This window comes from Trichoplusia ni, chromosome 17 (assembly GCF_003590095.1).
Source record: "Trichoplusia ni isolate ovarian cell line Hi5 chromosome 17, tn1, whole genome shotgun sequence".
NCBI classification, from domain to species: domain Eukaryota; kingdom Metazoa; phylum Arthropoda; class Insecta; order Lepidoptera; family Noctuidae; genus Trichoplusia; species Trichoplusia ni.
This window is the reverse complement of record NC_039494.1, coordinates 6,826,219-6,854,142: the sequence shown is the minus strand read 5'-3', so window position 1 is coordinate 6,854,142 and position 27,924 is coordinate 6,826,219. Positions and strand designations below refer to the sequence as shown.

The following is a 27,924-nucleotide window of genomic DNA, read 5'->3' as shown; positions in this document are numbered from 1 at the left end:
TAACGATGTTCGTACAAGTTTATTATATTATCATTATATAGCCGCGCGCCGACAGCGCCCTCTACTTTAAATATACATATTTATGTATTGTACATGTAATATACAACAGACTGCGACTCGAGTGCTGGCCGGGGCTCGAACGCGCTACCTTCGACAATAACGATACTGTTAACATTTCTACTTACACCACCTGCCACACACCAACTAAATATTAATTCTATTAGTCTAAATGATAATAGACAATTGTCATCTCTCCAATGATAAACGATTATAGGAATCGCTCAAATCTAAAGAAATGTCATGTGACTTAGCTGTAATTCCCATTTCAGTGAATTTTAAAAGAAAATCAAATTGATTGTATGGTAATGAAAACTAAGTCACAAGGCCTATTAGGAGAAAACGTCATTTCAATATTTTTGAACGATTTCTATAATCAATGATGATGTAATTCGCTGCTTAGCAAGAATACTTTAAATAATGAGAAAGTGTTTTTTACATTGTAAAGAAATGTTATATTACATGAATGTAAATAATAAAATCGGTTTACTCACGCGTTGTTATCGGGATCGCCCGACTAGTTTCGGACCCAATCCAAGTCCTTAATCAGAGATTCCGATTGGACCCGAAACAAGTCGGACGATTCCGATCAATACGCGTGAGAAAACCGTTCTTAAACTACTATGAATCCCCAAGAAAGTTATTATAAAAAGATGAAATAAAATATTAAAAATTATAGTTATGTGAGTGTGGTGCAAGTCATAATGTTATGGCAGATATTAAAATTTCAAGCTATGGTTTGATAATGGAGTTTGCTCGATTTAAAACATACAGACATACAGAATGGAATTGCAAAATCAACTTAATACCATGACGGAAGGTTTACAATTGATTGGTTAATTAATATTTTAAAGAAAATAAGAGTATTTCTGCTTTTTGATGTGTTGAAACATAAATCGAACAAACTTGTAATCACGTAGGTACATATTAGTAAGTATTTGATACAAAACAAAAATTAACATAAAATAAATACAAAAAAAAAACACAAATTTCTTAATAGGTACATATTTTAAAATCTTTTCATATTGCTCACGTTGAACCAATATTAACATACACACGACAATATATTAAGAAATTATATCAAAAGCAGTAGAATATTATGTCATTTTGTTTTCTATTACAAGAAACTAATAAACTACTCACAGATATTTTGTCTCTTTCCCAATTGGTTAGACTGGAAGCCGACACTAACATAGTTTTGAAAATTAAAAGAAAAATACTTAATTAAATGATGTAACGGTTTACTCACGCGTATTTATCGGGGTAGCCCGACTCCCGCCGCGTCTGCTCATGATTAAGGACTCCGGTTGGGTCCGAAACTAGTCGGGCTACCCCGATAAATACGCGTGAGTAAACCGTTACATCATTTAATAATGAATCATTCTCACGACAGTTACTATCAGAAAAATATTTCTTTTGTAAAACTTAGATAGAAGTATGTCATCTATGAATAGATTACTAATTTCCAGTTTTGGAGTGATGACCTGAACCACACGGTTACACGTGTAGTCATATTGTTTTATATAGACGTTAACGATTGGAGAAATGTTATTTAACAAGAAGAGCTTATTATGGAAGCCTTACAAATAAGGGTGACAAACTGTTTAAGTCCGTCAGAGAGATTTCCAAAAAATATTAAAATACACGCTTTCTCTTTTATCTCGTAAACAATAAATGAAGGGGATACAGTGATTTAAAATCTCTTGTGACGTCACTTACTAGTACCCGTTTTTTAGCCCCCCCTACCAAACTTAAGTGCCTTTTATCGTCCTTCGTTCCTACATTTTAATGAAGTGATAAAATGAAAAATACTTACTCAGAGTTATTTGTGAATCTGTCTGACGGACTATACTATATTATTAGATTTAGTCAAACACCCTATTAAAACTTCAGACCAAATTAAATTATAGACAAGAAAAAAAACTCACAGGATATAGAATAGACACAGGAGCAATTCACAACCGAAAATTCAAAATAATGTAAGTGATGACGAGAGACGCCATTTTAAAACAATACAAATATATAACTAAGTTCTAAATAAAATCGAATATATTTATAAATTATATGTCTGACTATACGCCATGTTCGTATCATATCTTTGTATGAGCTCGTTGCAAGCTTCCCTCTTATCGTATGGTTGATGTACAACCTGGGCCCCGATTCTGCTATTTACAAAGGCCGATGAATGAATGGCAATTGGATTAAATTTGAAATTATTCCTATTCTTTTAAGCATTTTGCCAATACAATAATTGGAAGTTCATTGTATTGACCGTGAGTGTTTCGCTTCAAACTGAATTTCCAATATTGTGTTGAAAAAATGCTTTCAATAATATAAATAGTGCCAATTTAATCCAATTTCCATTCATTCATCACCCATTGATAATAGCAGAATTGGGGCCCTGGTGTCAGAGTGTAACACGCCTGTAGTCCTCTGACGTGACTTGAGCTGTTATCAGCCTTCTAGAGCATCTGGCGGCCAGATAAATATATCAGTACGTCATATTCGTGAAAACATTCGCTTGATAACGTATTGCTAAATATTATCAATGAAATATAAGTTCAGTTCGAGCCCTGCCCAAGCTTGACACCCTACAATGCATTACAACTCATAATAGGTAGTCAGCAATCAAGTGAAGATGCCCAACAGTGGGATGACTAAGGAAGATGTATGTAACCGACGGCATAGCTGACAATGAACCTTGTATTATAATCACAGAAAATACATATTACTTATAATAGTAACGTTTTAGGCCAAGCCTTGCACAGTGTATAGGCCAGGTCATAATAACATAACTTGGGTCAAAATTACTATCACAAGTGACATGTATGACTGACATTCACATTGTTCATATTTGTGTATTTATTGCACACAGGTACACAATAGAGGCACTTAATATAAAGCTGTGTACACATCAATAGAGTAAGTTTAATGTGAACACGGCTTTAGTATTTTAAATAATGATATTCTATAGTGAATGTCATGCGAGTAGATTTCATTAATTGAATATCGTGTAGATGCCCATTATGAGCAATTTTAGACTACTATGGACCATTCTGGGCCATGATGGTGCATTTTGGACAAGTAGGAACATTTTGAACCATTATGAACCACTTTGGCCTAATGGTCCATGTTAGGTCACTATGCAATTGTAGCCGATAGTTGCTGAATCGCGACTTTATTGCCACACTTTGAATAATTTTCGACCACCATGGACTTTCTGCGCTACTAGTCGATATAGACCACAAGTAACTTTGCTTAGCTTGAACCTACTGGAGTTAACTGTGCCAGTTAGTTTGCAATAACAGTTAATGTTTTAGTTAAATATTCGTTTAGATAGTCAACTTAATAAGGGTTGAGTTAAAGTTTACCCAGTAGTGGGCTAACTTCGGTTAGGGAAGAATTAAGAATTGCACATTAAGAAAATTTATAAAATATATCAATAAATAGATATTTAAGTATTTTTATATTAAATAGAACAATAGGTTAACAAGAATTAACTATCAAAGACCACACAACCCATTCACGCCTTGAATACAGTGTAATTATTATAGCAATTGTTGTGAGGCGAATTCATAATTATTTACTCACGCGTATTTATCGGGATCGCCCGACTAGTTTCGGACCCAACCGAAGTCCTTAATCATGAGCTGATGCGATAGCGAGCAACCGAGTTGAACTTTCATTTGACTCCGGTTGGGTCCGAAACTAGTCGGGCGATCATTATTAAATACATATTACTCAATTCGAAACAATTCTGTCAACTATCTGAGGAGTACGAAGCGGGGTACTGCATTCTGATTGGACCTTTAAAGTCAACGTTAACGCGGAAGTGTTTCCTCACGGTACTGGACGAAACTAATTAGAAATAGTTGAGTGACGAGTGACGAGCGACCTGTGTGAGAGTTGTGAGTGTGGTGTGGTGACAGACATCGGGCGAGTGGTGGGAGGGGTTGTGTGGGCGTTGGTAATAATTAATGTTATATACATAGATATGTCAAAATAAGTTAACTATCTATACAAATGAATTGCATTTTATAGTACAGAAAAATGATGAGTTAACACAAATATAAAATAAAACAGTTGGGGAATCTTAACAATCAATTCTTTTATTCTGTAAGCATGCAATAACTGCGTTTATCTCAAACATGACGAGTTTGTTGTAACCTTTTGACGCCCATCTTCAAAACATACAACCAATCCATTGCAAAATAAGATTTTCAACAAATACAGATCATCTTGATATGTGTTAAAATTTGACAAACCTTTCAAACCATCAAACTTGTTTGAGTCAAACCTGTGTCTGTGATGGTCTAACTTAACACAAACATGTCTTTAATCACCTTTTAATATGTAACAACATGACTTATAGGAACTGAACCCTATTACTACATCCTTAAGCAATATTTTTGTGATTGTGCAAGCGAGACAGCACACTATACGGCGTATAGACGCTTCTCTCTTACACACCCACAATAATATTACAATAAAATACAGCTGTAGGTATAAATGTAGCAAAATTACCGTAGCGCTTGTCGTAGCAGCGTAGCTGTCGCGGTCGTAGCGGGGGGCGGAGGCCTACGCGAGGTAGGAGTAGGTGTCTAGGGCTGCGGGGGCTCTCTCGAGGTACTGCTTGTCGATGAGGGCTTCGATGCACTTCTTGATCATTGCCACGGAAGGGGCGAAGCTCCCGCGGGCCTGGGACACTACTTCCTGGATGAGTTCTGTGTGGCGTAACACCTGATCGGGAAAGAACGAGATTATGATTCGATTTAATGAAAAGTGGGAATTTTTTAACGAAAATAAACATGAACCGCACCGCATCCTCGATGATAATACCTCTTTAAACGATATCGCATTTTATCTCTACAACCTTAAAGTCTATTTTCGAGTGACGTAAAGATAAACCACTGGTTCTACTTCCACCTATTGTGGTCTGCATTCTGATTGGAGCTCCCAAGGTCATCGTTAACGCGGAAGTGTTTCCTCACGGTATGACATAGCACCACCTACGTCATACATTTTACTTGTAAATCATTATATAATGAGGTTTGTTGCCTTCTTGCTAAAATTCGAAAATAGAATAGGACTTAACGCTCAGATATATATTTTCGTCCACTAATAGACGAAGGTCTTCCCCAAGATTCGCCATTATGTTCGGTACTTTCAACAATAAAATTTTAACTAAACCGCATCTTCGAACGTCCAATTAGCGTCACGGAAATTGAATTAAAAGAACTTACAACGCAACTCAATTTGAAAACGTCAGTTATACATTAATTCATGAGAATGTTGCATATAAACATAAAACCAGTTTTTCACACAACAAAGGAACTAATAAATTAGAACCGCGCAACTAGAGTCATCATTGTATCGTTTTGAAAGAGGCTGGAAAATAAATAAATGTGGACAACATCACATACATTGTTCTGAACCCAAAGTAAGTTGCTCAAGCACTTGTGTTATGGAATTCAGATACAACGAAGGTACCACAAACACCAAGACCCGAGACAATGTAGAAATGTGAATTTTTATGTTGTCCCGACCGGGGATCAAACCCGGGACCTCAGAGCTAGCGACACTTTGAAACCGGTGTGTACGCCACTCGATCACGGAGGTCGTCAAAAAACAACCTATTTGAAATAAACCTTTTGATTTTAGGCAGTTTTCAACGTGGGAACAGCTTGTTCCCCAGCAGTGGGCCTACCCCAATCTCATATGCTATCACGCCTACCTTCCTCTGCTTCATGATCCTGACGATGGCTGCCTGCAGGTACATCTTGCGGTCGTCGTCGCAGTGCGCGCTCTCCGCGCCCTCCGCCGCGCCCGACCCGGACCCAGACCCGCCTGGACGGACAGACAGACAGATATAGCTATACAATGTTATAGTTATAGTAGTATATAGGAAGGCTCGGGAGGTTTGACAAACATTCAAGTCATATGCACGAACACACCAAGACTTATAACAAGCGTTTGAAGATCGCATTAATGCTTGTTCCACGCGTGGATCGAATCCGAGACACGTTGCTCTCAGTGGGCTCGGTGCGGTGACCTGAACCACTTGACTATCTGCGTAGTTAAAGTTTCGACTCCACTTCAATGCATTCACTTCGCTTATTGTCTGCTATATTTTATGTAATTATTTAAGCCGTAAGTTTCTTGTCTAATAAAATAAATAAATAAATCAAAATTTGCTAATGTAAAAAACTTCAACGCGACAATCTAACACAAAAAAGATAGGTCACGTATTAAACGCGATCATTTTTTTCCATCCTCGTTTCATGTCAACTGAACTACCAAGGTCATTGACCGAGAGTTAAAATATCTCCATTAAAGGCTTACGAGGTGATTGACCTCCCGTCTAAATATCCTCATTACCTGCATGACTGGGTGCGCTGGCGCATGTGAGTCGCAGTTTAGTTCTCTTGCAGGAGAAGCTGAGGTTCAGAGCTAGTGTTGCGTCGGCGGCCGGTGAGCCTCCGTTAGACTCCTCGCAAACCTCACCCGTCGCCGTCAGTAGACCTGGCAACACACATCATAGTTAACATAAATCATAATATGTACTAGAATTTTTATGGCCTACAGTTGATGTTAGACCTGTTTCGATATAGGCAGGATTGAATAATGATAAAACTAACCTAATATAGGTGAACATGAATGTCTGAATGTTTTGGAACACCATTTTTTATTATTTTTGGAGAAAGCTAACATATTGGGTAATACACGGGCGGGTTTTTGGCGCTAGCACCGCCATCTAGATGTAACTAAGTAAACTACTCTGCCTACTAGTGTACAGGCTCACCGATGTCCACAAGCGGCTTGAGATGCCTGGTCCAGGCGTCTCCCGCCAGCTGCAGCGCGTCCCTCAGTTCTCGCGCGTTCCACACGTCCTGAGTCTCGAAGCTGAGCAGCAACGCGCACTATAACACGACATATCATGAGGGATTGTTGTGGAGTTAACGTTGAATTTTGAGGTGATTACAATAATTGCGAATTAGAGACATAAAACATGGGGTCACTTGCGAGGTGTGTCACTGAGCTAATAACTTTTTAGAAGCTTATGTAGAAATGATTTAAACATAGATAATATTGTACGCTCATCTTAGTGCATGTGGATCTTAAATGGGGCCGAGGACAAAGCCCCAAGCAGGCACCATTGGTATTGACATCTTGAACCCTCAATAGAACAGAAAGCTTCAAAATGATGCGCAATAGAAACCATGAATAGACATAGGGTGGCAGATGGCCTTAAATATGCACGTGGTAAAAGCCTTCTCACAAGTGTGCGGTAGGACTTAAAAAGGTTTACAATACAGGATCGTTAATGGCCGCAATAAGGTAGGTATCAATCTAATGCGAGAGAATAGGCTACAAAAAATATCGAGAGAGAGTGTCTCGAATAGGCGGCGGACCTGCGGCGTGGTGGCGCTGACGTGGTAGAGGCGCGGCGTGTAGCGCGTGCGCAGCTCCCCGGTGCACAGGTGGTGCAGCCAGGCCAGGCGCCGGCCGCTGAACGAGGCGCGGTAGAAGGCCTCGAACAGGCGCGCCGGCCGCTCCAGCTGCTGCGGCGGCGCCAGCGGGGCCATGGCGCCGCCCAGCGGCCACGCGCCCGCCTGCAGCACCTACGGGACCAAGCGAGCCGCGTCAACGTCGGTTATGTCGCGTTTCCAAGAGAACTCTTCAAACGACCGGGATATAAATTATCCTATATTCTTCCTCAAGGTCAACTCTATCTCTGTACCAAATTTCATTAAAATCACTTCAGTGCTTTAGACGTCAAAGCGGAACAGACAGAGTTACTTTCACATTTATAATATAAGTAAGAAAGTAACGATTGGTTACATCAAAGCGTGGTATTGTAGCCATCATATCATTAGGACCTCGATTTGAACTAATAAATATTTATTTACAGTACTGTAGAAGACATACAGCTTAAAAAATAAAACTTAATAAATAAACGACCATACTTCACAAAAAGCCAACTACAAGTCTTCGCGTTCACTTTGTGACTAACTTAATAATTTTACTAAATTGAATAATGTAGAATAATGAAACTTCTCCACAAACTAGGTTACCTAGGTCATTGACCGACAGTTAAAATCTCTCTATTACACTGGATTGGTAATTAATATTATCATTTTTCATTCACTGGATAACCTAATGCCGACCAACATACAGAGGCTTTGTTGAAAACCTAAATATGACATGTGATGGAGTATATACCAGAAGTCTCTTAAGAAAAACAGACATGGAAAAAGTATTTCAGATTGTGGAATTGGAGTGAAAATTAATATTATCATATTGTATCGATGATACATTCAGTTCGACTACTTGGTTAGCTATATGGAATAAGTTGTCTCGGGTTCGACCCCGTGCAGGACAAAGATTTATATGAACCACAAACGATTGTTCTGAGTCCTGACATTATTTTGCATGTGACTTGAAATTTTTTGAAGCCCTTTTATAAAAACATTGAATCCTTTTCTGAGAGTGGCGTTTTTTTAGGTGTGCCCACCAGTTTGCCCACAAGTGGGCTTCCCATACCTGTATGAAGAATCCAGTGTTAGTAGCAAGATCGTTGTCTCTCAGATGCTGTTGGAACTTGGCATTGAGGTCCGCGGAGACAGCCACGTCGGTGAACATACGATGGAGTTTGTTGGTGAACTCGTAGCCGCACGCCGCTTTCAAACGGTTGATCATAGCTTCCTCCTGTGGAAAGAGGCATTTGAAATGATGAAAACCTATTGCTAAGCTTCTTTATAGTCAAATGCGTGATAGAATGAAACAACGGTTTACATCGGCGCGGTCGCTGACGTCAGTTGGACTCGCTCGACCGCCGCGTCAGCTCATGATTAAGGACTCCGGTTGGGTCCGAAACTAGTCGGGCGATTATGACGAGTACTTGTTGACCATTAAATAAAGAATCGGTTTCACGACAGTTACTGTAAAAACTATCAAATGCCTTCCATAAGTCCAATTAAAGTACGTCTGCTTGACGTCCACGGTCTAAACGAGATATAGTCAAGTGTCAGGACATTTGTGCCTATGTGACCTCCTCAAACCAGTTATCTAGGCAACACGAAACCCCTTTATAAGCTTCTGTCTACCCTGACGAGCGTTTTTTAACGTGCTTAAATACTGCCGTTAAATATTTTAGCTATGGTGACGATTCTGAGTAGGCAAAAGTTAAACAGCAATTCGAAACATTTCACGCATTTTAATCCGTTTGAAACTTTTATCGTGCAAGTGGCGATATCATTCGACGGGTTGTGCAACTCATTTAACAATGGTCGTACTGCATGAACCCCTTGGGGCACACAATTTCGTTTCATTTCAATCTCCGCTGTAATAAGAAGCAAAATTTGTATAAATGTATGTGTGTATCATGTATGGTCGACTGACCTGTTCCATAGAAGCTGACAGTTGATGTATAAGTCTTCTGGCGAGGGCGCGCGCGTAGTACTTCTGGAAGACGTCCTTATCGTCCACATACCTGTAACATACATACAGCGTATTAAAAGTACTGTTAACAATAGGAAAGGGGATAGGTACGGACAATAACTGTTGATCAATTTCAAACTGGTTTTATTAAAGCGGTTTGTAATTTTATAGATCTGGAGCGAAATCATAGCGCGATCATCATTTCTACTTAATTATTGTCACGAGTTGTCGCGGCGCTCGATAGACGGTGTTGGCGTCGATTTAGATCGCGCTATGGTTTCGTGGTACATGCATTTGGTTAGGTAGGATTTTATTAATTTTATTTTTTGTGAGCAGCGCACCTATCGGCATTACGTTTAGCTAATTATATTTAATAAACGGGTAGTGACGTAACATCTCAGTGGTGTTATTTATATCCCTCGGAAGTCGACCTCGGGTTGTACAGTAATACAGTGTGGTACAAAGCATAGTCCATAGCAGCAAGGTGTATGGTGTGTGCCTTACTATACACCTGCGAGGTACGTATGAAGGCCATGAATTACTTGGTTATAATATCAGCCTTTATACGTCCCACTGTCGGGCACATTCCTCTTCCTGTATAGGTATCAAAGCCTTTCGCATTGATCATCACGTTAGCTCACTGAGGACTGACGATTTCAGATTCCATTATGTGGGATCCAAGTTTATTTATTTTTTTGGTATGTCAACAACATAACATGCATTTAATAAAAATCAAAACAGGAATAACGTCGCTTCTCGTATACGGGTCTCTTATAGGTAAACATAGGTTTCCTTTCGACTTGTCAGTAGTACAAGTGAGCTTACTTGAACACAACAATGGCGGCTGCCAGACGGTCGTCGACGTCGGCCTCGGCGCCGGCGCGCTTGCGCAGCAGGCAGTCGCAGTAGCGCGCCAGCAGCTCGGGGGCGCGCGCGGGGCCCGCGGGCGGGGGCGAGCCCGGCGCGCCCCCCGCGCCCCCGCCCGCGCCCCCCGCGCCCCCGCCCGAGCTGCTCGCCGCGGCCGCCACCGGCCGCGCGTTCACCACCGCGCTGCACGCCTAAGAGAATACCAACACGATTGTAATTCGTATCAGCTATTGTCCAATTTAAACTTATATTAAAATTATTTTGTGCTCTATACAAATGAATGTACATAACATCTGAATGATTAAAGCCATTTAACAATCTTCTAGCCGAATGCGATGACGTTATATGGGCGTCAGCTCATGTCCATTACAGGACCGCGAGTTGATTCAATATGAAAATAAGAATTTATTATTAATTTTACGAAAAAACTTTATAGGCAGGAAGCTGTTGCGGGGTTGATAAAAGGACCCTTGACGACCTTTTGCTCAAGATGGCGGATTCTATACAATCCTTTTCTAATTGCAATTTATTTCAATGGACACAACTGCTACTCCTTCAACAATACATATATTGAACAAAAACAAAGACAAAACTTAGTGATTTCGTTGATAACTACACGCAGTCTTTACACAATCTCACCTTATCGAGTGCGCCGATGAAGGCCTGCGCGCCGCCGAACACTTCGGCGAACAGCTTGCTGTACTTGCCGTGCAGCGACAACATCGCGTTCACGAAGTGCGTGTGAGCCTGCCGGTAACAGTATAATATAAGTATGTTGTGAACAAGGTGTGTACTGTGTGTGTACTGTGCGTGTTGTGTACCCACCTCGTCCTTGTTGTGTGGGGCGGCGAGGAGCGCGTGGCCCTCGGCGGCGGCCTGCGCGTGGGCAGCGTCTACGAGCGGGCGCAGCGCCGCCGCGCCCAGCGGTCGTAGCAGAGTGTACATGCGGCGTAGGTCCGCGCGACGCTACGAAAACAAAAATAATTCTCCGACTTTCATACTATCGCCTGTAACGGAACCATAGCGCGATCTAATTTGACCCCAACGTCATCTATCGAGGCAACATGTAAATCCACATTTTAAATTCAATTTTGATCGCGGTATGATTTTGTTAACCTGTCATAACATAGACATACTGAAAGTATATGGATAGCTGTCGGAACATCATGTAAGAGAGTGGATTCTAAATATTTCGAATAATTCCTACCGAAAAAATTCGAAAGCTTTACCAATCAAGCTAAAATCGTTGACCGAGAGTTCAACTTTCTCCATCACACTCGGTGCATGCCTTGCGGGAAAAAAAAAATATCATTGTACTAGCTTTTCGACGCGGAAAATCCGGGATAAAAACTATGCATGTTCTTTCTCAAGGTCAACTCTATCTCTGTATCAAATTTCATTAAACTCAGTTCAGTGGTTTAGACGTGAAAGCGTAACAGACAAACAGACAGACAGACAAAGTTACTTTCACATTTATAGTATTAATAGGGATTAATGTACCGGTATTATCGTACCGTACTGTACCGGTCCGTTACAGTTAGTCCAGGCGTGGGCCTACCTCCTTAGCGTCAGGCTCCGTCGCGCGCGCGGCGTCGCGCACGAGCGCGTCCACGGTGGCGTGCAGCGCGGGCAGGTGCGCCGCCACGGCCGCGCGCTCGTAGCACACGCGCACCGACTCCGCAGACGACGGGTCCAGGAAGCGCGCGCCCAGGGACACCTGGACACGCACAGGGCACAGCTCGTAGTGGGGCATGGGGAAAGCGTGACGAAGTGACATTATGTAGCTAGGGGGAATATAGGGAGGTGACTAAGTGTTATAGAGATAGTCACGAGGGGGGGAAGGGGGCATAGGGCACAGCTCATAGTGGAAGCTTACTAACAGATGGCGGGGCAATGGGGAATTCGTGACGGAGTGTCACAGAGACAGCTTTGGAAATATAGAGAGAGTTGATATTCAAGAGGGGGAGGGGTAAGCTAAGTAAGTATGTGTGCAAGTATTGATGGTGGATAGGTAAGGCAGACTTGGGAGAGGGAGATATCTAGGGACATTGGTAATATTAAGGAGTCTACACACCAAACCCGCCGACCCGCCGACACAGCCCGGCGGCTTGGTGTCGGCGACCCAAACCCGCCAACCCGCCAACATGTGTCATGGGGCTGTGTCGGTGAGTTAGTCGGCGGCAAGAAATCAGTACAACTTTTTTAGTTAGTGATTGCAGTGTGTACGAACGTGACGTGTTGTTTTTCTCGAATATTGCAGCCTACAATAAACATGGATACTGATGCTGATCTAATAATAGCAGCATGTGGAATAATTTTAGCTGGGTCCCTGAAGAGAAAACGACAGTGTTGGGTTAGACCAAGCTTAATGAGTCGCAGTCGTTACAGTAACAGTGATAGAATAAAAGATTTAAGAACAGACGATTTGATTGTAAAAAGACCCTTACATTTTAAGACATTTATGTCGTTAACGTTTACCGACTTTGAATATTTACTAAGCATTGTTGGACCCACAATAGTTAAAAAAAATACAAATTACAGAAGTGCAATTTCACCAACGGACAGATTATCATTAACATTAAAATACCTGACTACGGGAGATTCATTCAACAGTCTTTGTGACACCTTTAAAGTATCTCCTCAACTTATTTCCTACATTATTCCAGAAGTGTGCCAAGCTATCGTAGATGGACTTTCGGATTATGTGAAGGTATGTACATATATGGGCGTTTAACTTTCTTTAATCTTCCAGAAAAACTATGTTCCGAAAAATTACTATATAAGTAGGCAAATGGCTATCCTATCACCGAGCACATTTCCGATTTCAGATTCCACGAACATCAAACGAATGGACAAAAGTTGCAGATGGATATCTGAGTAGATGGAATGTACCTAATTGTGTTGGATCTATGGATGGAAAGCACATTAGAATTGAATGTCCAGCACGAAGTGGAAGCGATTATTTTAATTATAAAATGTATTTCAGTATTGTACTGTTTGCATTAGTGGATGCAGATTATAAGTTTTTATACGCTAATGTGGGGTGCCAGGGTCGCATTTCCGATGGTGGTGTATTTGCTAACTCTTCATTATGCAGAATGTTATATAATAATGATTTAAATTTGCCAGATAAAAAACCTCTACCTGGAAGAATTATGCCAGTACCCTATTTTTTTTTGGGCGACGATGCGTTTCCTTTACAAACCAATATTTTAAAACCTTATGATGGTAATCATGCGAAAGGGTCTCCCAAGAGAGTGTACAACTATCGCATGTGTCGAGGTCGAAGAGTAGTTGAAAACGTATTTGGACAGTTAACAAAACAATTTAAGATATTTAACAAACCCATCCAGCTAAATCCACAAAAAGTTACTATTGTAACATTGGCATGTATTCATTTGTTCAATTATGTAAAACGACATGGTATAATACAACAAAATGAATATGATACTGAAAATAGTAGGGGAGAAATCAATCCAGGAGATTGGCGCAGGGAACCACGTGAAAATAATTTGTTTGCTGACTTGCCTAGACAAGACAATACACATTCCCTTGAGGTTACAAGGACACAATCTCCTGAGGTTATAAGGACAGAATTGGTTCAATATTTTCTTTCCGATGTCGGGAGATTACCATGGCAGAATGATCAATGACTAACTCGTAAGTTTTAATGAAACTCATACTTGTATTAGTACTTTTATTTTTATTATAATTTGTATTAAAAACTTCGTAAATCACTTGTTTTTGTTCATTTATAAGTGGTTTTATTTACCGAGTTATTCTATAAATCCCCACCGTGAAATCCCCACTGATGTTTTTATGCATTTTGAGTATACTATGACGATTCTATGATAACAACATTAAGACGAAATACTTGTGCCTACATAACGTTATCTCGCATCAGGTGATAGGGTTATTCTCAGAGTGCATACGGTGGGGATTTGTGGAATAAACCTATTTATCTGACTCAATAGATGATAATATGTTCTCAATATCACCACTCTCTTGAAGCGACACACGTAACGAAGGTTCAATTGAAGATGTTGAAGGTTCACCAAGAGGCGGTGAAACAGGGTTTGTTACGGCAGAGTTGGATGATGAGTAGTAGGAATTTACATCACATTGATCCATTGTATAATATCCTGGATGACTATGGGAAGTAGAAGGTCTTGGCGAAGCTTCGAACATGTCTGAACGATATCCAGTTTCGGTTTCAAAAAAGATATTGTTAATCCGATGTTTTATTATTGCCTTTGTTGTTTTATCAAATTTTCTAAGTTGTGTCGCAATATATTCGCCAAACAAATCGTCCTCATCTTTTATTTTTTGATTTGTCCGTTGACTGACTGTTCTCATTAAATTTAATGCTTCCGACACCATCTCATTACTTGGATTAGGTTTATAACGTTTATTCGCTTGGGGAATGATGTTTGACGTTTGAGGTGAATCGTTTTCCCCATGTTGAGCATCATTGTCCGCATGTTGGGCATTATTGTCAGTTGCTGTTATCTCCTGAAATAATATTTTATTTGAATCACCAACAGTTTACTTATGAAATGTATTATACACTAGCTTTTACCCGCGAGTAGGTACACCGCACGGAATATATGAAAAAAAAGACAATGGTCATAAATCATACCTAATACTAATTGTTTTAGAAATATTATTATTAATTATTATTTACATTGATAATTATTATCAATGTACCTAAAAAGAAAAAAACCTAAAAAGAAAAAAAAAGAAAATGGTACGGAATCTCTCGGTTTATAATAGAAATTCGGCGAAATCAAAAGATTGTTGAGAAAAGAGTTGTTAGTTTTTAAAAAATACATTTGCAATGACTTTTATATCTGTGCACATGCCATTCCAAGAAATAATTTGTTTAGAAATATTTCGGTGCAATAACAATAGCGGCAGCGCAACAACAAAGGCAGATAAAATAAGTACCTATGTCTTTATTTACCGCGCGCCTCTCTTCACTCGGGCCAAGCTTACATATTATTCTTGTGTGCTCTAATAATTAGGTTAGAAATAAAATAATACAACATCACTGAAATGTTACATACCGTATCGATTGTTCCAGTAGGTTTATTTTTATTGAGCAAGAAATTCAAAGATTTAAAGGCAAACCACTTGCTCTCATGAACAGAATCTGCGCTGGTTCCAGACTTTTTTGATTCAATCGTCTTTTTTCTTTCTCTATAATATTGGCTCGTCAAATTTTTTATCTTCCGTTCTATTTCTGTGACATTTGTATTTAATTCGTTTGCCATCTCATTTAGTGCATCAAAACGTTTAGGTCTACATTTGTGATCCAAGTGTTTTGGATTCCATAATAATTCCTTTATATGATACAAATTTATTAACTTTAGAGTGGTTTCTTCGTCCCATTCCATTATTGCAGAAAATCGCAAAAAAAACACAAGCACGTCACTATCGCTGGAGTGTCGGCGGGCAACTGAGCGTGCGCGTACGCAAGTCGCCGGCCATGCCGCCGACTTGCACGCGCGGGTACGAGTCGCCGACATGATTCTTGAAGCAAAGTCGCCGACACCAAGCCGCCGGGCTGTGTCGGCGGGTCGGCGGGTTTGGTGTGTAGACTCCTTTAGGAGTCGCAAAACGGCCGATTGCAATATTTAAAAAAAAACTTATGAATTTCATCTTGAAATATTAGCTTATTTGATTTTATTTCTCAGCGAGAGACAGACAAACAGACAGAGATACTTAATCATTGACTTAAACAAACAATTTTTAAGCAAAATTTCACCGCCGGCCATTGAAATTACAATCCAAGAACGGTTTTACGATCGGTTCAATAGTTTTGGCGTGACAGACAGATAGAATTACTTTCACATTTATAATATTAGTATGGCTTGTAGTTTAGTATGTCGGTATCCTCACCTCCCTGTCGAGCCCCGCGAGCGCGTGCTTGGTGTAGTGCGCGACGTCGCCGCGCGCGAGCAGCTCGGCCGCCAGCTGCGCGTGCGCAGCCGCCGCCGCCGACAGGTACGGCTCCAGGACCAGTTGCTGCGAGGGGCATACTGAGTCAATGGGTGATGCTTGGTAAGGTATAAGTAAAACCGCTAGATTGCCCAGTGAAGGGTCTCAAAAAATCAAAATCAAAATTCATTTATTCAAATTAGGCTACTAAGTAGCACTTTTTGAAGGTCATTTACATTGGACAGCACCCAGTTTCGCCCACCCTTCACCGCTTCCTAAGTGCTTTTGCTGTGAGAGAAGAAACGGCGCAACAAACTCCCCAGCAGCACGCTGTCATTCCGTTTACAAAAAATATTATAATTGTACAGAACAATAACAAAAATAAGTGTGCAGGTGCCATGCCAAACAAACAAAAGTTTGAGGTCGCTGTATATAAACCTATACGAAATTAAACTTTAAGTACTAAGGCCAAGGTCAGCAGACCGACCAGCCACAGCAAGCAGCACCCGTTCACGAGTATGACGCAAGGGTCAGCCATCACCTCCCTCGCCATATTAGAGGGAAGGAGGTGACCCGACCCAAGACGCCACCGCAGGCAGTGACGACTTAGGGAGCATGACGTATCTGCTGCCGGCTAATAAAATAAAATAAGACTGAAAGAAATACCCCAAACGTTGATTTACCTGGCATAGCCCTAAACACGGAGGCGGCATAAATTGCTACGTCATTCAATTTTATAATTAATAAATTATACATGTCAAAATTTATAATAAATAATATATACGTGCATGCGTATAATTATACTAAAAATAAAACAAAATAGGTAACACAATGTTACACACATAGAGTATGTCTATCAAATTACATACTAATCATACACGTCAAACATTAATCCACACTAAACCGTCCTGTGCAAATCACGGCGACCAACTATTTTTATCATTTAAATAATCATTGATTGTATAGTAAGCCTTCTTGCACAGTTTATCTTTAACCGTTGTTTTAAATGAGTTAAAAGGCAATTCCAATAAAGTGAGAGGCAGTTTATTGTAGAGGCGAACACCAAGTCCCACAAATGAATTGTGTACCCTGTGTAACCGGTGCGATGTACCAATTAACTTATGTTTATTTCGTGTATTTATACTATGAATATCACTATTTTGGTCTTGAGTTCAATCTCAGGGCACGCAGAGATTTTTCGTGTTTCAGAAATAAGTTCATCAGCTTATGTGTTTAAGAAGACACACACACATCTCGCTATGAGAGTGCGGGAACAGAGAATGTTGTTGTGTTAGCACACGCGCGTCTACTATAATATGTCCTTTTTTTCGAATGGCAAATCATCAATGACGCACGCTCGGCAGCGCGGGGTCCGGCGCAGAGTACACTACACAGTCTAGTCACCTGGTACAGCTGCAGCGGCGCCCGGACGCGGAAGGCCCGCACCTGCACGGTGGAGTGGATGGCCTCGCGCAGCGTGCTGGCCAGCGCGGGGTCCGGCGCAGAGTACACTACACAGTCTAGTCACCTGGTACAGCTGCAGCGGCGCCCGGACGCGGAAGGCCCGCACCTGCACGGTGGAGTGGATGGCCTCGCGCAGCGTGCTGGCCAGCGCGGGGTCCGGCGCAGAGTACACTACACAGTCTAGTCACCTGGTACAGCTGCAGCGGCGCCCGGACGCGGAAGGCCCGCACCTGCACGGTGGAGTGGATGGCCTCGCGCAGCGTGCTGGCCAGCGCGGGGTCCGGCGCAGAGTACACTACACAGTCTAGTCACCTGGTACAGCTGCAGCGGCGCCCGGACGCGGAAGGCCCGCACCTGCACGGTGGAGTGGATGGCCTCGCGCAGCGTGCTGGCCAGCGCGGGGTCCGGCGCAGAGTACACTACACAGTCTAGTCACCTGGTACAGCTGCAGCGGCGCCCGGACGCGGAAGGCCCGCACCTGCACGGTGGAGTGGATGGCCTCGCGCAGCGTGCTGGCCAGCGCGGGGTCCGGCGCAGAGTACACTACACAGTCTAGTCACCTGGTACAGCTGCAGCGGCGCCCGGACGCGGAAGGCCCGCACCTGCACGGTGGAGTGGATGGCCTCGCGCAGCGTGCTGGCCAGCGCGGGGTCCGGCGCAGAGTACACTACACAGTCTAGTCACCTGGTACAGCTGCAGCGGCGCCCGGACGCGGAAGGCCCGCACCTGCACGGTGGAGTGGATGGCCTCGCGCAGCGTGCTGGCCAGCGCGGGGTCCGGCGCAGAGTACACTACACAGTCTAGTCACCTGGTACAGCTGCAGCGGCGCCCGGACGCGGAAGGCCCGCACCTGCACGGTGGAGTGGATGGCCTCGCGCAGCGTGCTGGCCAGCGCGGGGTCCGGCGCAGAGTACACTACACAGTCTAGTCACCTGGTACAGCTGCAGCGGCGCCCGGACGCGGAAGGCCCGCACCTGCACGGTGGAGTGGATGGCCTCGCGCAGCGTGCTGGCCAGCGCGGGGTCCGGCGCAGAGTACACTACACAGTCTAGTCACCTGGTACAGCTGCAGCGGCGCCCGGACGCGGAAGGCCCGCACCTGCACGGTGGAGTGGATGGCCTCGCGCAGCGTGCTGGCCAGCGCGGGGTCCGGCGCAGAGTACACTACACAGTCTAGTCACCTGGTACAGCTGCAGCGGCGCCCGGACGCGGAAGGCCCGCACCTGCACGGTGGAGTGGATGGCCTCGCGCAGCGTGCTGGCCAGCGCGGGGTCCGGCGCAGAGTACACTACACAGTCTAGTCACCTGGTACAGCTGCAGCGGCGCCCGGACGCGGAAGGCCCGCACCTGCACGGTGGAGTGGATGGCCTCGCGCAGCGTGCTGGCCAGCGCGGGGTCCGGCGCAGAGTACACTACACAGTCTAGTCACCTGGTACAGCTGCAGCGGCGCCCGGACGCGGAAGGCCCGCACCTGCACGGTGGAGTGGATGGCCTCGCGCAGCGTGCTGGCCAGCGCGGGGTCCGGCGCAGAGTACACTACACAGTCTAGTCACCTGGTACAGCTGCAGCGGCGCCCGGACGCGGAAGGCCCGCACCTGCACGGTGGAGTGGATGGCCTCGCGCAGCGTGCTGGCCAGCGCGGGGTCCGGCGCAGAGTACACTACACAGTCTAGTCACCTGGTACAGCTGCAGCGGCGCCCGGACGCGGAAGGCCCGCACCTGCACGGTGGAGTGGATGGCCTCGCGCAGCGTGCTGGCCAGCGCGGGGTCCGGCGCAGAGTACACTACACAGTCTAGTCACCTGGTACAGCTGCAGCGGCGCCCGGACGCGGAAGGCCCGCACCTGCACGGTGGAGTGGATGGCCTCGCGCAGCGTGCTGGCCAGCGCGGGGTCCGGCGCAGAGTACACTACACAGTCTAGTCACCTGGTACAGCTGCAGCGGCGCCCGGACGCGGAAGGCCCGCACCTGCACGGTGGAGTGGATGGCCTCGCGCAGCGTGCTGGCCAGCGCGGGGTCCGGCGCAGAGTACACTACACAGTCTAGTCACCTGGTACAGCTGCAGCGGCGCCCGGACGCGGAAGGCCCGCACCTGCACGGTGGAGTGGATGGCCTCGCGCAGCGTGCTGGCCAGCGCGGGGTCCGGCGCAGAGTACACTACACAGTCTAGTCACCTGGTACAGCTGCAGCGGCGCCCGGACGCGGAAGGCCCGCACCTGCACGGTGGAGTGGATGGCCTCGCGCAGCGTGCTGGCCAGCGCGGGGTCCGGCGCAGAGTACACTACACAGTCTAGTCACCTGGTACAGCTGCAGCGGCGCCCGGACGCGGAAGGCCCGCACCTGCACGGTGGAGTGGATGGCCTCGCGCAGCGTGCTGGCCAGCGCGGGGTCCGGCGCAGAGTACACTACACAGTCTAGTCACCTGGTACAGCTGCAGCGGCGCCCGGACGCGGAAGGCCCGCACCTGCACGGTGGAGTGGATGGCCTCGCGCAGCGTGCTGGCCAGCGCGGGGTCCGGCGCAGAGTACACTACACAGTCTAGTCACCTGGTACAGCTGCAGCGGCGCCCGGACGCGGAAGGCCCGCACCTGCACGGTGGAGTGGATGGCCTCGCGCAGCGTGCTGGCCAGCGCGGGGTCCGGCGCAGAGTACACTACACAGTCTAGTCACCTGGTACAGCTGCAGCGGCGCCCGGACGCGGAAGGCCCGCACCTGCACGGTGGAGTGGATGGCCTCGCGCAGCGTGCTGGCCAGCGCGGGGTCCGGCGCAGAGTACACTACACAGTCTAGTCACCTGGTACAGCTGCAGCGGCGCCCGGACGCGGAAGGCCCGCACCTGCACGGTGGAGTGGATGGCCTCGCGCAGCGTGCTGGCCAGCGCGGGGTCCGGCGCAGAGTACACTACACAGTCTAGTCACCTGGTACAGCTGCAGCGGCGCCCGGACGCGGAAGGCCCGCACCTGCACGGTGGAGTGGATGGCCTCGCGCAGCGTGCTGGCCAGCGCGGGGTCCGGCGCAGAGTACACTACACAGTCTAGTCACCTGGTACAGCTGCAGCGGCGCCCGGACGCGGAAGGCCCGCACCTGCACGGTGGAGTGGATGGCCTCGCGCAGCGTGCTGGCCAGCGCGGGGTCCGGCGCAGAGTACACTACACAGTCTAGTCACCTGGTACAGCTGCAGCGGCGCCCGGACGCGGAAGGCCCGCACCTGCACGGTGGAGTGGATGGCCTCGCGCAGCGTGCTGGCCAGCGCGGGGTCCGGCGCAGAGTACACTACACAGTCTAGTCACCTGGTACAGCTGCAGCGGCGCCCGGACGCGGAAGGCCCGCACCTGCACGGTGGAGTGGATGGCCTCGCGCAGCGTGCTGGCCAGCGCGGGGTCCGGCGCAGAGTACACTACACAGTCTAGTCACCTGGTACAGCTGCAGCGGCGCCCGGACGCGGAAGGCCCGCACCTGCACGGTGGAGTGGATGGCCTCGCGCAGCGTGCTGGCCAGCGCGGGGTCCGGCGCGGAGCTGCGGGCCGCCGCCAGCGCGGACACTATGCGGCCTGGGGGTACGTGACACGTTGTAGATCAACCGGACTCGCAGAGCAGAGGGGATAGCGAAGAGGTGAAGGGAAGGGGGGGGGAGGTAGTTAGCCATGGCGAAAAATTTGAAAAACGCAGCAGCGTCGGTAAACTAATGAGGCAGTATCTAATTTATAAGTTACAATTGATAAACGCATAGTACGTGACAGCTGTGCCGAACAGCTTCGCTCTGGGGCAGTATTGAGTGTACTTCAGATTCTGGTATTCTTGAATTTGATTTGACCAATATCCTGACTCTGGGTCTTTTGCCTGCCACTTTTCTAAGTTCATACAGATTGTCTGGTTTTTTGCGTACAAAGTGTTAAGCACCCTACTCACAGATGACATGATGATGGTGTTATCTATACTAATATATAAAGCTGAAGAGTTTGTTTGTTTGAACGCGCTAATCTCTGGAACTACTGGTTCAAATTGAAAAAATATTTTTGTGTTGAATAGACCATTCATCGAAGAAGGTTTTAGGCTATATATCACGCTGCGACTAATAGGAGCGAAGATACAATGGAAAATGTGGAAAAAACAGGGATAATTATTTATCTTCGAGGGCTTCCGTTAAAAAAAATCCTTACTTATATCTTCTAACCAAGCGGAGGAAGTCGCGGGCAACAGCTAGTACTGTTATAATATAACATAATAATGAAGTACGTGTGTGTTACCTGTGAGTGCAGAAGACAGCGGGCGCACTAACACACGCTCCCAGATCTCCAGACCAAGCTCCCCGACCTGCACATACACACAAATATACACACTTGTAATTATCAAACACAAAGGTGATGAATACACACACCAATGTATTTTGTGTGTAAATACGAAATACGAAAGCAATTTATAATTACGTTGCCATAACTGCATATTAAGAGAAAATTATACACTAGAATTTTTGCATTGGGAGTAGAAAGTTAAATGTCTGTTTTTTTTAATCTACTAAAATTATAGTATTAGAGTACATATCTCTGTCTATCTTTCTCGCTCTGAGGCGAATACTACTGAACCGATTTTATTTAAATTTCGTATGCAGAAGTCTAAAGCCTGAGAAAGGACATGGGGTTTTTAACAGCAAAGAAGGTCAAAGTTCTTCTAAAAATTTGTTTGAAATGGAGTAAGCTAATGCCAATTTGGTTAAAATATTATTTTAATTCTAGACACAAATAGTTAGGCCTCACCTCAAGTTGTCTGGCGTCGTGTTCGGGACAGCTCGCGGCCGCCGCCGACCCGTAGATAATCTCCGCGTCCGATACCTACACACACACACCGTCATAACTCTGTCTCTGTCTCATATAAAGGTATGCATATGTGTGTATATGTAAAAGAATGCGTACATTAAAGCGAAACATTCAAGTCACAATCTAGGACACCCTGATTCAGGACAAGCATTTATGGATCAGGCAAATGCTAGTCCTACGCGGGGATCAAACCCGCGACACGTCGCGCATAGTGGGCTTGGCGTGGTGACTTCAACCACTCGTGTAATTCAAAAATGGGATACACGCAGTTACTGACTACTGCTGCACTGACACGTTAAACTCTTTAAATAAATCTGTTTTTATGTCTGTATATTTTTGTTAACACACACAAGCGTACCCATTCGTACAAGTATGTGCGAAGATGTACACGACTGTGTGTATATGTTTGTGATTGTGTGTGTGTGTGTGTATACCTTCTGCCTTTTGACATGCTGCAGATTGAGATACGAGTAGAGACTGTTGAGGTAGGCCACGCCCTGGCTGTACTCGCGCCACGCCGCCACGTATCTGAGGTACGAAAATACACACATTAACTCAGCTGACAATAGAAAGTCGACAACTGCTAATACACACAGTAGTAAAGCATTATAAATGGGTCCGGTTTATATCACGCGATTTTAAGCCCAATTCTTTGGCAATTAAATATTACTTTTGTATGAAGCCGTTCTATGATCTACATTAATCGATTTAATATGTTATGAATCATAGGTTTTTAACGAATAACGTGGGCTTATATATTCACAATAGCAACAAAATATCAAATATTAAGGAGCTAAAACCAACAATTAGGTACTTAATTATTGGTTTTGGTACCAAAAGGTTTGGGACAATTTTAAAACAAAATGTTTGGGACAAGTTTGGTGGGCTTGGGTCTTGGGACTTGGGGTTGGATTAGAAATCAAAGCGAGACATCATTTTTCGAATGCATTGATCATATGGAACAAAATAAAATAAGTTACAGTATATTGAACTCTATTCTGCTTGACATAAGGACTACCTATATGAGGTTTCGTTACCTGGTAAGCAACCCGTCATTGTGGTCGTTATTGTCGAGCGAGGACGATCCGCGCACACGCTGCAGCAAGCCAGACACGTGCTCCTCTAGAAAGTTCCTGAAAATATATAAACGTTAATACGGGACAGATAGCTTAGTGGTTGAGGTCACTACGCCAAAGCCAGTGTGTGCAATATGTCGCGGGGTCGATCCCCGCGTAGCATAAGTATTTGTATGATCAACGGTAGCTTGATTTGGGTCTTTGTGCATGTGAATTGAATGTTGGTGGATTGCGACACAATGATTTAATTCTTTAATGTGACAGTCGTGACCAAGAGGTTTTATATTACAATAAAAAAACTTTTACAGCGCCATCTAGACTCAAATTAAATAAAACTTGTACTGTAAGTACTAACCAACTGATAAACATAATAATCTACTTCAAAATACACACATATTATAGACAAATTACACCAAAACACTGAACAAATGATCATGCTCATCACAGAAACATTTATCCAGAGTGGGGATCGAACTCACAACCTCGGGTATAACAGTCAGGGCTGCTAACTACTAGACCAACAGGCCAATTATTGATATCTAGGTTGTCTGACCTGGTCTCATCGTAGAGGCGGTCGGCGAGCGGCTCGGGGTGCGCCACGCAGAGAGCGTAAACATCGGAAAAGCGAGTATTCCACACCGAGCGCTCAACCGCGCGCAAACCCACCACACCTGCCACCTGGACAACAAACATATAATAAAATATGATACATTGCAAACCAAGATAGGAAAGAAAACTGCCACTGCGTGATAAATAATACAAGGAAATTGAACAATGCGAATAATAAGTTTGTAGTCAGTTTTTTAAAACGAATCATAAGATCTGGTCCGTCCTTCAGCCTATTGGTTCGTTAGTTCGTCACCACAGTGTATCTCGTGAACCGTGACGGATAGAGAGTTGAAATTTTCAAAGATAATGTATTTCTGTTGTGGGTATATTTTCTTTGGCAGCTGAAGCTTATAGTGAACAAGGTAAAAACTGTAGGAAAGTGTTTATTACCGTTTCCTTGAGGTGAGCCCATGTCTCCGTGAAATCAACGTTCCTCGGCTTCAGTGACATCATCACAGACACCTACCATGTACCTGCAATCACATAATGATATTCATTAATTCATAAAAAAAGTGTTATTATTCAACAATTCAATGTAAAACTATGTTGGTTATAACAAGGTGTATGTTTTCAATATTACTCCTGAAATTTTTAGGAACTCTTACTCCTTAGTGTTCAAAAATAAAGTATTTCCTAGCATTTCTTTTATGATTTGATTGAATAAGGTTTAATTGTGCATTATTGTTAAAATTATCAGAACACAGTAAGGTCAGTCCACTAGTGTGGCTGCAACAACAAAGATATCTAGTATTCTGGCAATACGCACACTTATTTTAACAATGTTTAGAGGTGTGAACCAAGCACTATACTTAAAAGAAAGGTATAGACTTGTAATACAGAATCTAAATCTTGGTGATTTATAGACAACTAGCTTTTGCCCGCGACTTCGTTCGCGTGGAACAGTGACTTCCGGCAGATTTTTGGTTTTACTCACATAGTTCCCGATCTCGCGGGATTTTTCAACATCGACACCATTGCGCGTAGTACTAATAGAATTATCTATACTCCGTTAGAGCATTTTCTTTGTAGTAAAACTTTTATTATATTAATATTATTTTTTTTACACCTTTTTACTGTTTATTTACATTTTTCTGATGGATTTTCCGATGAATTAAAACAATAACATGAACCGAACACGTGTAATGACACCATTGCGCGATTAACGCCATCTATCTACGGAGCATAGGAACAGCTCGACATTTGACCAATAGATGGCACTATTATATAGTATGTCCGTAATAAATTTTATTTTTTATTTTTATTTTTTGTAATAAAAACTATCCTATGTCCTTTCTCAAGTTTCAAACTATGTCTGTACCAAATTTCACACAAATCGGTTCAGTAGTTTAGGCGTGAAGAAAAGACAGACAGACAGACAGAAAGACAGACAGACAGACAGACAGAGTTACTTTCGCATTTATAATATTAGTTTGGATATACAAATAGATACAAAATAAATAAATGTAAATTTTTGTCCAGTGGTTTATTTGATTTGTTAATCTTTATTGTTGTTTTACATTTGTTTTTTGCCGTGTTTTATTTTTAAACCTAAAAGTGGAGTAGTGCTTACTATTAATAGTACTGATTATTGATATATACATCTTTTAAACTATTATCTATCTTAAGTAACCAAGACAACAGCACTAACTAGCACCGATTATGCTGTTTACAATTGAAATTTTCACAACTGGGATGGACAAAATTATCCAATGATTAGACAAAATTTGTATTCTGCTAAATACATTGATGTTGGGACTATGAGACAAAAGACAATCGCAAGAGTGATCATTGGAGTGTTAAATTTAGTACTTTGTTAGTTGTTTAGTCATTGCAAGGTTGCCATACATATATGTTGCCGTCTGTTATACCTGCTGACCTAATGCCCAGCTAAACACAGCTGTATGCATTTGTTTACTAGTTGTAACAACAACAACTGTGACCTGCAGCACACCCAACACACTTCCAACTGTTAATTACAACTTACAAATCGGTATTTAATAGTCTCTCACCAAAATATAACTTAAATACGCATTTTTAATGTATTAATATGGGTCAGAAGAATTACGCAAGGAACGCAAGTCATTGTTGTTCCATTGTTTGTGAACCCGGGTGTTGTGAGGGCGCGAGGCGAGGGCGCGGGCGAGGCCGCCGGGACTCCGCGGAGGTCGCGACGCAGGCCAGGCACACGGACACAACAGTTATCACCACCCTCACTCGATCAAATCACAACGAGCAAGTATGCTAACTCCGCGGCGGTGGCACTGCCGGAATTGGCACGCTGACAAGATCGCGACAACAAACCCCGCGCTCCACACACCACCAGCCAGATATTACTCAGCGATATTGGCACTAAACAAAAATAATATCTCACGCAGTAATGACAAACACCAACTGAAATCACCGAAATACACGGTTTTGGTATCTCACCTAAACTGTTTCGAGTTGTTCTGTGTCCCGTGCGATATTACACTTGCTACCGGACAGAGTTTCAGCTTATTATAACAATAAAATTAATCATATCAAATAAACTGGGTCCCTTAGTCTTACAGCACTTTGATTGATTTGAAGTTTCTCGACAATGTTGCTAGCCTAAACAAATTGTTTTTCGTGTTACGTTTCACTGATATTTTTAGTGTGGAAAAAAGTAATAAATTATGTTAAAAATATAACTAGATAAATAAAATCTACCAGAATAATACGACTAACCAGTTTTATGAAATATTTTCTGGATGAACATGAGTTTTTTTTAAATTTTTAGAAAATTCTTGATAGATCCTACATATTAAAATCAGAGCACGAAGTTTGCCACTTCATAGTTGCTAGCAATTAATGAAAACAAATAATAATATATTAAATTTTCCCTTGCAGTTATGTTTATTAAAAAAAACTTTATGTTTTCAACTTTTAGAGTAATTTCTATTTTATAAAAATCATTGTATTTGTAATTTGTAGCTGTTTAATTATTACTACTCGCCTAGATTGATCCATAGCTGGGCAAAGGCCTCCCCACTCCACTTTCTCATGAGCTGCGAGTGACCAGATCTTTATTGGAAAGTTATACATAATAAAGAAAAACAACACCCATTTAAATAAATTAATCCATCTGTTGCGGATGGTTTCACAAACATACCATTTCACACACTCTCCGAACAAGCATTTGAGTAACACACGAATGCTTCGCGGGGATCGAACCTGGACACGTTGCACTTAGTGGAATACTTTTAGATTATTCTCTAGTTTTATGTTACGTTATTAGACCCGTTGGAAGTGCACACAGCCCAGGGTCACTGACCACATCCAAGAAAGTTATAAACATTGATGGTTGCGTTGGGGGTTTCAAATTACAATACTTGACATCATGGGTTTCCACAATGAAGTTATCCTTAACCGTTTGTCAGCGGTGTCATAAAATATTATGTAAAACATTATTTTAAAAAAAGGCAGATTTCTAGCCTGCTTCTCCGGTATGGCAGTCAAGCAACTACCCTCCTCAACAGCCGTGGCCAGTCAGTCATATCTTAAAGTATTGCATAATTTATTATGTGGAACACGTGAGTCTCACATAGAAGGATCTCGTGGCTAAGCTAAAACCGCATAAGTGAACCGATCACAGGTTAAGCAACGCTTGACGCGGTTGGTCCGTAGATGGGTGATCATT

General features: G+C 43.8%; 3 protein-coding genes across 7 annotated transcripts; 1 reads left to right on the top strand and 2 right to left on the bottom strand.

The window, feature by feature from the left end:
• LOC113502276 (cullin-2) lies at nt 1-26,853 on the bottom strand. Of its 5 annotated transcripts, none has more exons than XM_026883775.1 (21): nt 26,694-26,853; nt 24,657-24,739; nt 24,211-24,335; nt 23,619-23,714; nt 23,016-23,109; nt 22,522-22,596; nt 22,015-22,081; nt 21,182-21,318; nt 16,267-16,392; nt 11,924-12,082; nt 11,191-11,331; nt 11,005-11,112; nt 10,324-10,556; nt 9,460-9,550; nt 8,602-8,766; nt 7,470-7,679; nt 6,860-6,977; nt 6,436-6,579; nt 5,792-5,904; nt 4,582-4,797; nt 1-148 (listed from the first exon to the last, which is right to left on the bottom strand). In XM_026883775.1, the coding sequence occupies exons 2-20, from the start codon at nt 24,717-24,719 to the stop codon at nt 4,636-4,638; spliced, it is 2,427 nt and encodes an 808-aa protein (XP_026739576.1). In that variant the 5' UTR covers nt 24,720-24,739; nt 26,694-26,853; the 3' UTR covers nt 1-148; nt 4,582-4,635. The 5 variants fall into 5 exon arrangements, with proteins under 5 accessions (XP_026739576.1, XP_026739577.1, XP_026739580.1 ...); XM_026883776.1 differs by having other exon boundaries at nt 1-144; XM_026883779.1 differs by lacking the exon at nt 26,694-26,853 and adding an exon at nt 26,332-26,673.
• LOC113502278 (protein ALP1-like) lies at nt 12,437-14,035 on the top strand. Its single transcript, XM_026883780.1, has 2 exons — nt 12,437-13,075; nt 13,194-14,035. The coding sequence occupies exons 1-2, from the start codon at nt 12,638-12,640 to the stop codon at nt 14,016-14,018; spliced, it is 1,263 nt and encodes a 420-aa protein (XP_026739581.1). The 5' UTR covers nt 12,437-12,637; the 3' UTR covers nt 14,019-14,035.
• On the bottom strand, nt 14,049-16,229 carry LOC113502279. Its single transcript, XM_026883781.1, has 2 exons — nt 15,432-16,229; nt 14,049-14,877 (listed from the first exon to the last, which is right to left on the bottom strand). Exons 1-2 carry the CDS (start codon nt 15,891-15,893, stop codon nt 14,320-14,322), a joined length of 1,020 nt encoding a protein of 339 aa, XP_026739582.1. The 5' UTR covers nt 15,894-16,229; the 3' UTR covers nt 14,049-14,319.
• Nucleotides 26,854-27,924: the final 1,071 nt, after the last annotated feature.

Coding starts and splice junctions, on each gene's coding strand:
- LOC113502276 (XM_026883775.1), bottom strand. CDS start 24,719: ATGATGTCACTGAAGCCGAGGAACGTTGATTTCACGGAGACATGGGCT. Junction 22,597..23,015: donor AGCATGTCAAAAGGCAGAAG/GTATACACACAC, acceptor GTGTGTGTGTAG/GTATCGGACGCGGAGATTAT. Junction 11,113..11,190: donor CCCCACACAACAAGGACGAG/GTGGGTACACAA, acceptor TGTTACCGGCAG/GCTCACACGCACTTCGTGAA.
- LOC113502279 (XM_026883781.1), bottom strand. CDS start 15,893: ATGTCGGCGACTCGTACCCGCGCGTGCAAGTCGGCGGCATGGCCGGCG. Junction 14,878..15,431: donor CTACTGGAACAATCGATACG/GTATGTAACATT, acceptor ATATTATTTCAG/GAGATAACAGCAACTGACAA.
- LOC113502278 (XM_026883780.1), top strand. CDS start 12,638: ATGGATACTGATGCTGATCTAATAATAGCAGCATGTGGAATAATTTTA. Junction 13,076..13,193: donor GACTTTCGGATTATGTGAAG/GTATGTACATAT, acceptor TTCCGATTTCAG/ATTCCACGAACATCAAACGA.